The sequence below is a fragment of the Heterodontus francisci genome, chromosome 8 (assembly GCF_036365525.1).
Source record: "Heterodontus francisci isolate sHetFra1 chromosome 8, sHetFra1.hap1, whole genome shotgun sequence".
Classification (NCBI taxonomy): domain Eukaryota; kingdom Metazoa; phylum Chordata; class Chondrichthyes; order Heterodontiformes; family Heterodontidae; genus Heterodontus; species Heterodontus francisci.
Window position 1 is genome coordinate 108,912,613 of NC_090378.1, and position 12,177 is coordinate 108,924,789.

At 42.4% G+C, this 12,177-nt stretch overlaps 1 protein-coding gene across 3 annotated transcripts in view; it reads right to left on the bottom strand.

Moving 5' to 3' along the window:
* klhl20 (kelch-like family member 20) overlaps positions 1-12,177 on the bottom strand; it is a 92,351-nt gene that overhangs the window by 34,122 nt on the left and 46,052 nt on the right. For all 3 annotated transcript variants that reach the window (XM_068037906.1, XM_068037907.1, XM_068037905.1), the window contains 2 exons: positions 1,673-1,788; positions 971-1,154 (listed from right to left, as the gene is read on the bottom strand). In XM_068037906.1, coding sequence (XP_067894007.1) covers positions 971-1,154; positions 1,673-1,788 — 300 coding nt within the window. The remainder of the gene's footprint in view (positions 1-970; positions 1,155-1,672; positions 1,789-12,177) is intronic.

Here is a 12,177-nt window from a genome sequence, read left to right on the forward strand (position 1 = left end):
ATTAAAAAGATATGCCTAGTTTCAGAGCGTACGCAGCAACAGACTACACTGCGAGTGGAGTTTGTAAACTGAGATTTATTTTCCCCCTTGTAATCATTTCTAAATGGGTCAGCATAAAACTCTTTTAGTTTTTTTTTAATTCAGTAAAGAAATGCAGTATGAAAGCTATATTAAAGAATAATTTTACTCCCAGGTTTTATCAACTAGCAAGAGGAAAAGTGAAATTCTCAAGGATAATTTTTGTTGACCAACATTTTGGTAGAAAATACTACTTGCTCCTAAGATTTTTCTCCGTTTTTATGCACTTCATTACACTTGAGCATAAATGGCATGGTGAACAACTGTGTTTTACATATTGGCTCCACATGTAGACCTTGCTGATAAAGCCAAAAACGATATGCTCTTTCCATGAGAATGAACCCAGAGGCATGGGCCATGGAAAAGAGCTCACATAAAATTCAATCGTTCACACATGTTGTTTTGTGCTTAAGCAAGCAGATGTAGAAAAACTGGAACAAAATGCAGATTTCAACTGTACTAAAAAAATACAGCTGGGTGGAAATCCGATTAAGGAAGGTAAAATTAGCAAGAGACAAAGTCAAGAGACAGACAGACGAGAAAGCAGGTATTATCCACTTCAAGTTTTATCGTTATATGCCAATGAAGTGCCAAAGTCCATTTTTTAAAAATGGAATGTGGCTGGCAAACTGTTTTTGTTGTTGGAAAGTTTGAGAAAATAGAAAACTAAGATCAGACACATTACAATTTGCAGCCATGCTGAACGTGAGTTACTTAGAGGAGTTAATAACTCACTGCATAGCATTAAACCAGTAAACATGCAGCCATTAGTAACAATTTAATTGACAGGTTTTGTTTTGTGCATGTATTGTTACAAGAGTTGTGTATGAGAGATAATACGAGGAGAAAAATGTCTGTACTATGAGAGTGTAGAACCATACACTCAGCTTACCTCTCCACGCTGTTTAGATATGACGAGCCATCATGTCCGCCCACTGCATAAAGGAGATCATCCAACACACTGACTCCTACGCCACACCGCCGTTTGCTCATGGAGGCTACCATCCGCCACTCGTTGGTCTGAGGGTCGTACCGCTCAACACTTGAAATTGCGTCCCCACTGCACCAACCTCCGACTAAACAAGAGTTCATAAGTGAAACCTTTTGCCAGATTAATTATTCAATCATCTGAGTGAACAGATCACTGTTAAATGCCTATATCCATACCTTTTTGTTCAAGTGGCCAATTGAGAATACTGTATTATAATATTTTCATGTAATACTTTCTAACAAAGGTAAACAAGATGGCGAAGTAACCAAACCACAGATGTAAGACTGTGGGAAGGACAAAAAGCACTCACATCTTTAAAATAGTTCATGTGTTTCATCTTATCTTTCAGTTCTTTTAGACAATCCTCAAGCTGGCAAGACAGAGCTTAAAAATTGAGCACACATAGATAATCCCATGAAACAAATGCCTAGTTTGGACAGCATTATTTTATAACTCTATGCATTCCTACACAAGAGAGAGATACTACAGAAACATACCCATCGTGCATAGTCACGAGTAACCATTTATTCTGAATTCTGATGAACTTTTAAAATAAACTGATATTTTAACAATTAAAAATAAACATTACACAAGATTACCAACCTGCAAATAAAACCTCACCGCATCGGATTGGCTTACGAGGCCTTGTCCTTGGACCCTGCATTAAGGGTCGTTCTTGCGGTAAAAGCAAATAATTTTTGGCTTCATCAACGAGGTCTCTGTGTGAAAAGAATACAAAACCTAAAACAGCAATGTTCTAATATACAACAATTTGCATTTTAAATAGTGCCTTTAATATAACAAAACACCCCAAGATGCTCAACAAGAGCAATACCAATACAAATATTTGTGACCCCAAGTCACAGAGGGTAATATCAGGTCAGATGACCAAAACCTTCAAAGAGGTAGGTTTTAATGAGCACCTTAAAGTAGGAGAGAGCGATGGAGGTGTGCAGAGGTTTAGGGAGAAAACTCCAGGAGTTTAGGACCAAGACAGCTGAAAGCACGGCCGCCAACAGCGAAGCAATTAAAACTCAGGGATGTGCAAATTGGAGAACAAATATCTCAAAGGTTTGTAGGGCTGTGTTCTATTCCAGAAAGCCAGTTGGTAAAGGATAGGACTGGAACCAATCTTGACACACATTTATATTTATAGACTTGCATATGACAAGCATACACCTCTGAACCCAATAACCACAGTTTTAGTCTGAGTCTATTTATAGGGGGGCTCAAGTGAATGCCCAGTTAATGCCCACCAACTGCATATAATTAAACCCCAATTAATATACAATTAACAGGCTGAAGGAAGTTACATGGATAGGGAGGGGCAAGGCCATGGAGGGACTTGAAAACAAGGATGGGGATTTTAAAATTAAGGCACTGTCAGAAAGGGAGCCAGGGTAGGTTAGCAAGCATAGGGGTCATGAGTGAACGAGACTTGAAGCAAGTTAAGATCAACTGGAAACAGTTTTGGACAAGCACAAGTTTATGTAGAGTGGAAGATAGAAGGCTGGCCAGGACGACACTGGAATAGTCAAGTCTAGAGATAACAAAGGCATGGATGAGGGTTTCAGCAGCAGATAAGCTCAGGCATGGTCAGAGTCCAGCGATGTTACGAAGGTGGAAGCAGAGATGGAGCAGCTATGTGGTCGGAAACTCATCTCGGGGTCAAACACAACACCAAGGTTGCGAATAGTCTGGCTCAGTTCAGACATTTGCCAGGGACAGAAATAGTGGCCATGGAACAAAGTTCACGGCGGGGTTCAAAAAAAAAAAAAGGGCTTCAGTGTTCCCAATATTTAGATGGGAGGAAACCTCTGCTCATCCATTATTGGATGCCAGACAAGTAGCATTTTTTTTTCCATATTCTTTCGTGGGATGTGGGCATCACTGGCTAGGCCAGCATTTGTTGTCCATCCCTAATTGCCCTCGAGAAGGTGGTGGTGAGCTGCCTTCTTGAACCGCTGCAGTCCTTGGGATGTAGGTACACCGACAGGGCGTTCCAGGATTTTGACCCAGCGAGAGTGAAGGAATGGCAATATAAGTCAGGATGGCGTGTGGCTTGGAGGGGAACTTGCTGGTGGTGGTGTTCCCATTGTTATGACCAAGGCGGGCGCAATGCACTGTTAATTCAGTCCCAATACTCTACAGGTCACAGCATATCAAATAAAGTCTCCCACCGACCGAACACAAGCCAAATTAAAGACTGTATTTTTCCCTCAGAATAAAGCACACCAAACCAGGTTTCTTTAAAGAACATTAACTATTTATTCGAAAAGAAATAACAGGTCTGAACTACTAACAAGATAAATCTAAACGTATGAGAAAACTCCATAATCCCTAAATCCTCATGTACACACACATACAATGAAAAAGAAATGGTTAACCGGTTTCAAAAGGGTGTTTTACATTACAATTGTTCCTTAGGAATAGAAGGAATAATAAAAATAATGGAGGTTCATGTTCTGGTAGGATGTTTTCGGTACGGTGATGTGTCCCAGAGTTGAATAGTCAGATGCCACTCGAAGTCTCTCCAGGCGAGGTTGATGAACAGTCTGTGATGGGTAGGTGCTCACAGCAATTTAACTGCAGCAGGCGTCACATAGGTCTTCCATCAGGTGTAGCAACAGGTTTGTTTGGATTTTGAAGTAGCAGTCTAGAAGTACAAGAATTCTTCAGATTTCAGGAGTTCTTAGAACACAGGAAGCAGCAGGAATCTCACTGGATGCAGAAACTCTTCAGAGACTGCAGGTAACAGGAATCTGCGACTTTTCAAATGCAAGGAGTCCTTTTCAAGAGATGAGAGTCTCCTGTACAGAGAGAGGTAGCACTTTTCTGGTCTTTCTCTCTTGCTACAGGCAGGTCAAGCAAAGATTTCAAATGCCTGCTTTTTGTCCAATTCACAGGTTTTAAAGGGTCCAAAGTAAAAAAAAACCTTCCTGAACATGGTCACATATCCAGACATAGTGTCTTCCCTGGTTCAAAAGCTGCTCTGAAGAAAGGTCATGTTCTGGTAGGATGTTTTCGGTACGGTAATGTGTCCCAGAGTTGAATAGTCAGATGCCACTCGAAGTCCTTGAAACTGCTGACCTTCCTGTCCTTTTACAAATTTAACTTCTTTCAAAACACCCATAAAGTTCAACTCTTTGTTCTGAACATCCTTTCAAAACATTGCTGGAATTCCAATTATTTTTGCAGGTGTCTTTCACAAGCAACATCCTTTTTATTTGAAACACATAGAAGTCCAAGATTTTAGTACAAAAATGAAACCTTTTGTGATACCATGTACCTGCTGCCCTTGTCCTTCTAGGTGGTAGAGGTCCCAAGTTTGGAAGGTGCTGTCAAAGGAGCCTTGGTGAGTTGCTAGAGTATCCTGTCGGTCATGCACACTGCTGCCACTGTGCGTCGTTGGTGGAGGGAATGAATGTTGAAGGTGGTGGATGGGGTGTCAATCAAGCTGGCTGCTTTGTCCTGGATGGTGTCGAGCGTCTTGAGTGTTTTTGGAGCTGCACCCACCAGGAAAGTGGAGTGTATTCCACCACATTCCTGACTTGCGCCTTGTAGATGGTGGACAGGCATTGGGGAGGCAGGAGGCGAGTTACTCGCCACAGAATTCCTGCCCTCTGAACTTCTCTTGTACCCACAGCATTTATGTAGCTGGTCCAGTTCAGTTTCTAGTAAATAGTAACCCCCAGGATGTTGATAGTGAGAGATTCAGTGATGGTCATGCCATCCTACATCAAGGGAAATGGTTAGATTCTCTCTTGTTTGAGATGGTCATTGCCTGGCATTCATGTTACTTGCCACTTATCATCCCAAGCCTGGATGTTGTCCAGGTCTTGCTGCATCTGGACACTGGCAGCTTCAGTATCTGAAGAGTTGCAAATGGTGAACATTGTGCAATCATCAGCGAATATCCCCACTTCTGACCTTACGATGGAGGTAAGGTCATCGATGAAGCAGCTGAAGATGGTTGGGCCTAGGACACTACCCTGAGGAGCTCCTCAGGGTAATGTCCTGGGACTGAGATGATTGACCTCCAACAACCACAACCATCTTCCTTTGTGCTAGGTATGACTCCAACCTGCTGAGGGTTTTCCCAAGATTCCCATTGACTCGAGTTCTGCGAGGGCTCCTTGCTGCCATACTCAGTCAAATATTGCCTTGACATCAAGTTAAGTCAGTCGCACCTCAACTCTGGATTTCAGCTCTTTTGTCTATGTTTTGACCGAGGCTGAGTGGCCCTGGCAGAACCCAAACTGAGTGTCAGTGAGCAGGCTATTGCAGATAGCATTGTCAACGACACCTTCCATCACTTTGCTGATGATCGAGAGTAGACTGATAGGGCGGTAAGTGGTTAGGATGTATTTGTCCTGCTTTTTGTGGATAGGACACACCTGGGCAATTTTCCACATTGCCAGGTACATGCCAGTGTCGTAGCTGTACTGGAATAGCTCAGTTAGGGGGCGGCTAATTCTGGAGTATAGCTCTTGAGTTCTATTGCCAGAATGCTGTCCGAGACCATGGCCTTTGCAGTATCCAGTGCCTGCAGCCATTTCTTGATATCACGTGGAGTGAATCAGATTGGCAGAAGACTGGCATCTGTAATGCCAGGGACCTCAGGAGGAAGCTGTGATGGATCGTCCACATGGCACTTCTAGCTGAAGGAAGATGCAAGTGCTTAAGCCTTGTCTTTTGCACGGATGTGCTGGGCTCCCCCATTGTTGAAAATGGGAAAATTTGTGGAGCCTCCTCCTCCTGTTAGTTGTTTAATTGTACAACACCATTCACAACTGGATGTGACAGGACTGCAGAGCTTAGATCTGATCCATTGGTTGTGGAATCGCTTAGCCCTGTCTATCGCATGCTGCTTCTGCTGTTTGGCATGCAAGCAGTCCTGTGTTGTAGCTTCACCAGGCTAATACCTCACTTTTAGGAATGCCTGGTGCTGCTCCTGGCATGAGTCCTGCACTCTCCTTTGAATCAGGGTTGGTCCCCTAGTTTGATGGTAATGGTAGAGTGGGGGATATGCCAGGCCATGAGGTTACAGATTGTGGTTGAATACAATTCTGCTGCTGCTGATGGCCCACAGCGTCTCATGAGTCCTCGTTTTGTGCTGCTAAATCTGTTTGAAATCTATCCCATGAGCACAGTGGCAGTGCCACGCAACACGATGGTGGACATTCTCATTGTGAAGATAGGATTAGTCTCCACAAGGATTGTACAGGGGTCGCTCCTACCACTACTGTCATGGACAAATGCATCTGTGACAGGCAGATTGGCAAGGAAGAGATCAAGTACATTTTTCCCTCTTGTTGGTTCCCTCACCACCTGCCGCAGATCCAGTCTAGCAGCTATATACATGTTACGATCAGGTGAGGAGGGGTCAAAGGGCTCCATTCTTTTCCCTCTCCTTGTTTGACAACAGGTTTATTTCTTCTATAAATGGATATAGGTGCCAGTTCAGTGAGTGAGTGCTTTATTGTACCTAAGCCAATCTAAGTAAACTAATATAATACACTCCAACGTACACGCACACAAGGTTACAGAATGGGGAAGGATAGATCAGTCAAATTTGAGTCCAGGGAAATATAAAGGGTATACAATCTGTGGAGGTTGGTGATTCGGCTGGCTTCAGGCTGAATTCTGTGGTCACGCAACTTTCCTTTGATGGTCCTGAGGCTTCTGGTTTGAAGATTTGGATGCTGATTCCGTGGTTCTTCGGCTTCCAGTTTGTAGAGTGTGGTGGAGACAGATTCAACTGTAGCTTTCAAAAGAAAATTGGACAATTATCTGAAGAGAAAAAATTTGCAGAGCTACGGGGAAAAGGCAGGGAGTGGGATTAGATGAGTTGATCTTGCAGAGAGATGTCATGGACACTACAGGCTGAATGGCCTCCTTCTGTGCTCTAACCATTCTATGATTCTGTGATGCTAATTCAGTGGTTCTCCAGGAGGCAGCATTATGGCTGATTTCCTTCGAGGGGTCACTGTTTATTCTTTCCAGAAACTTCCCTACCCACTAGTACCACTCTCAGGCTCAAGTAATTAAGCAGTGAGCATCCATTGGTGAATAGACTAACACAATCAAACACAGATTAATTAAACCACTGAACACTACAGTCTGCATCAGTGAATATGTCTCGGTGCGCACAGTCAGCAGGCAGAGTTCAAAGCTTGCATGGTTTGAGTGGTTCATCTCCAACAGTTTAATTATCAGGTTTCCAGCCAATGGATTAAAAAAATCATCAAGCACCTGGCAAGTTTTTGTGATAAGCGTGAAAAATTGGAGAGAGAGACAGAGACAGAGAGACAGAGACAGAGACAGAGACAGAGACAGAGAGACAGAGACAGAGAGACAGAGACAGAGACAGAGAGACAGAGAGACAGAGACAGAGAGACAGAGAGACAGAGAGACAGAGACAGAGAGACAGAGACAGAGAGACAGAGACAGAGACAGAGACAGAGAGACAGAGACAGAGACAGAGACACAGAGACAGAGACAGAGACACAGAGAGAGACACAGAGAGAGACACAGAGAGAGACACAGAGAGAGAGACAGAGAGAGAGACAGAGAGAGAGACACAGAGAGAGACAGAGAGAGAGACAGAGAGAGAGACAGAGAGAGAGACAGAGAGAGAGACAGAGAGAGAGACAGAGAGAGAGACAGAGAGAGAGACAGAGAGAGAGACAGAGAGAGAGACAGAGAGAGAGACAGAGAGAGAGACAGAGAGAGAGACAGAGAGAGAGACAGAGAGACAGACAGAGAGAGAGACAGAGAGACAGACAGAGAGAGAGACAGAGAGACAGACGTCAGCATACATATGGAACCTGATGTGCTTTCAGATGTTATTACAGAGGAGTAGCATGTAGATGAGAAATAGAAGGGGTCCACAGATAGATTCTTGGAGGACTCCAGAGGTAAAAGGCACAGGAACGGGAAGTGAAGCCATTGCAGGCAATTCCCTGGCTACAATATGGTAGGCAAGACTGGAACCAAGCGAAGGCAGTTCCACCCAGCTGGACAATGGAGGAAAAGCATTGCAGACGGATGGTGAACTCAAATATATTGAAGGCTGCACATAGGTCGTGAAGGATGAGGAAGAATAGTTTACTACAGTCATAGTCACAAAGAATGTAATTTCGGACTTTGATATGTGCCATTTCAGTACTGTGGTGTGCCTGGAAATCTGATTGGAGGGATTCAAACAAGGAATTGCAGGAAAAATGGGCACGGATTTGGAAAGTGATAGCACATTCAAGGATTTTGAATAGGAAAGGGAGGTTGAAGATGTGGTGGCAATTTACAAGGACCAAGGGGTGAAGGGAGGTTTTTGAAAAGGAGTGGGGGGTGGGTGGGAAAAACAAAAACTGGGAAGAGGAAACGGTTAACAATATAAGCTAACATGCAGCCCAGGAAGGGAAGTTGGGTGATCAACAGTTTGGTCAGAATAGGATTGAGGGAGCAGAGGTAGGTCTCATGGACAAGATGAGCTTCGAGAGAGCAAGGCAGAAGATGAGATAGAATCTGGAGAAATTCACAAGTTCAGAATTTTAAAGTTGAGGAGTTTTTTTTAAATGACCATCTGAGAAGAGATAACAAACGGGTTAAAATCCCCTGATCATTGTGCAAAACAGCAAGGTTAGCTGGCTCATTCACACATTAAACCTTTCTCTGTCTCAGTGACATCCACCTCTAGCTTTTTCAACCTGTGCAAATTCACTTTCAAAATACACAAATTATTCTAGAATTCTTTCCATGAAAAAAAAATCAAATATCCCAAAATGTGGCATTGGCAATGTGATAACTTTCTGCATTATTGTTAATATAGTACAAAGATAGAAAATTATGTCTTGAACATTTACTTAGAACTAAAATCCAATAGCCATAGCAACAAATTACACAGTGACCTTAACATAGAAAATGTTCCACGGTTTATGAGGGAGGTGGAGAGAAAATTAGTTAGAATAGACAGAGAATGGATGTTATTTTGGTTGGAGGTGGAGGGGGGGGGAAGAGATTAGGTTGAGTGACTAAAAGTTTGGTTGAAAAGATGAGTTTTGAGAAGGTTTTCAAAAGTGCAGAGAGTAGTGTAATTTAAAACTGATGCTGTTTCATAACTGAAGTCTATAAACAGGAGTTTAGGGGGAAGGTCCAGAGGTGGTTGAAGGCTCTGCCATTGGTCGGGTTAAGGGAGGTTATACACAAAAGGCCAGAGTCTGCTAATCAGTGGATGCATAAGGAGATACAAGGCTGGCAGAGGTTCCAGGTTTGGGTGGACTATAGTTGAGGTGGGCTCCACCTTACTGAAAAATAACATTAAAATAGTTCATATTTCAGAGAAACCAAAGGTTCAAACACCTGAAGGCATGTCTGTGCTTAATTCAATATATTTAACAAAGTTCTTGTGTTGCTCATGCAATTCAGCCTTAAATCCCAACTTGGGTGACTTTCTGGATATTTAAAATGAAAATTTGGCTCTGAAGTTGACAGTAGTTGTAGCAATGATGAACAGGATGCCATTCCCTTCTTTTGTGCTGCTAAGATTTCCAATTTGATTCTGGGAAAGTGGAACTTAAAAAAAAAAGGCATGATGATGATCTAGACCTTTGGGAAATGTAAGGCTGAAAGTTATGAGCAATTCTAACAGTGTACAAGAATCCAAGCAAACTGGTGGTTAACTTACTAATCGCACACCTACATCAATGAAAAGTCAGTAACATGCTCATTTATTTCAGTTAGTCTAATATCTGATATTAGCTATTTATTGTCCAAAGGTATGTGAGTTCTTAACAAAACTTTAATTTACAGAGGTTAAGTCAATAGTTATGGGCACCAAGCAGGCACAAGTATAGCTTCCAGCCAAGAGTCAATGAAAAAAATTAGAATTCAGCTAAATTGTGAAGTCAGTTCTGAGCGTGTACAGTGGATTTTTTCTCCCCCCACCCCCCCACCATGTAATGTTGAAAGGAGAGCAACATCAACAAAGTTTGGTTAAAATCTAGACATATCAGTTAACGTGATATGAATCCTCCTCTCAACAGCAAAAAAAAGGGAATGGTAGCTATCTTTATATTAAAAGTCTTGCATAAAACACACGTTTCCTGTAAGCATCACACATATTTCTGGTTACAGTTTGGCCATCACACTTTAGCTTATCCTCTGACATTGTGAGCAATTCCAAGGTTGCTACTGCAATCCCTTGACAAACACGTCACTTTATGAAGGAGAAAGTTATTATTGGATCAGAATGAGTGGGCCGGAGATTTATTTATAGACAATGAATTGAATGTTAACTTAGATATTCTGCAGATAGTAAACCACATAAATGCAGGAACATGGTTAGAAACCATCATCCAGAAAATTAACCATTTTAGGAAGTGTTGACTTGCTCTGTTTTCACAGATTATAAACTTCAGCTGTCAGGATCAGTATTAAATTCCACTGATGCTGTGTACTCCCCATTGGTCAAGGTGTTAAATACATTAGGAGTGTGTGTGAACCAAATCACTCTCTCAACTCAGCAGTGCTATTAATACTTATAAGAAGTGGCTATTTTAAAACTACTGTAAAGCATCAGTTTGTCCATTCATACTCTACCTCTCACTCTTGGAGATATTTGTAATATTCACTCAAACAGAATGCATTACACAATTACTGAATACACTCCCTTTCAAAAAAAACCCTTTATTCTTTAAAAAAAAAGAGGGTATTCCTTTTTTAAAAAAAAAGTTCCTTTTTGCATGAAGACAGACAGGAGACTTGCTCGCAAACTGCCACTTAGGAGAGGTGCATGAAGATCACAGTATGATAATGTTCAGCTTTTAATTTCCTCTCTTTCCCTTACACTTCCATCTCCTCTCTCCTGTTTCCTACACTTGAAACAGCTGAGTTGGAAAGCGAACATGTACTTAACAAGCCAGGACATACCACTTAGTTTGCACAGTCAGCAGGTCACAGTGTACATCAAAGTAATAGGTTTCCCAGGCCAAATCACAGCCAGGACAGCACCTGAGCTGCCTCTATATCAATTCTGTTGTAAAACCAGCCATCGGCAGCTGTGTGACTGGTTTTACTTCCTATCTGATTTAGAGGTTTCTGGCCTTTACATACACCTCCCCAGGAAAAGGCAACTGAAATCAGTAGCTCACCATTTGGTGCTTGCAGACGAACTTTCTACCATAGATTTTTACTGAGCAGGACAAACAACAAAATATTTTTGGGATAAAAACAAGAAATGCTGGAAATACTCAGCAGGTCTGGCAGCATCTGTGGAGAGAAAAGCAGAGTTAACGTCTCAGGTCAGTGACCCTTCAGAAATAGCAGATATTAGAAATGTGAAAAGTTTTAAGCAAGTAAAGCAGGGGTGGGGCAAGAGATAACAAAGGAGGTGGTGTAGATAGGACAAGGTCACAGAGAATAACCAACCAGAAGGTCATGGAGCAAAGGCAAACAATATGTTAATGGTGTGTTGAAAGACAAAGCATCAGTACAGATAGGGTGTTAACAGACTGAAAACTGAACAGCCACAAGAACAAACATGAAAAAAAAAGTGGTTAACCAAACTGAGCAAAATAAGATAAAATAAAATAAAATAAACACAAAGAAAAAGTAACTAAAAATAAAAGTAGGGGGCCCGTCATGCTCTGAAATTATTGAACTCAATGTTCAGTCCGGCTGGCTGTAGTGTGCCTAATCGGTAAATCCGATGCTGTTCTTTGAGCTTGTTGTTGTTGTTCACTGGAACACTGCAGCAAGCCCAGGATAGAGATGTGAGCATGAGAACAGGGGGAAGTGTTGAAATGGCAAGCAACTGGAAGCTCGGGATATTACTTTCGGACTGAGCGGAGGTGTTCCGCAAAGCGGTCACCCAGTCTGCACTTGGTCTCCCCAATGTAGAGGAGACCACATTGTGAGCAGCGAATACAGTATACTACATTGAAAGAAGTACAAGTAAATCACTGCTTCACCTGAAAGGAGTGTTTGGGGCCTAGGATAGTGAGGACAGAGGAGGTAAAAGGGAAGGTATTACACCTTCTGCGATTGCAGTGGAAGGTGCCGTGGGAAGGGGACGAGGTGGTAGGAGTAATGGAGGAGTGGACCAGGGA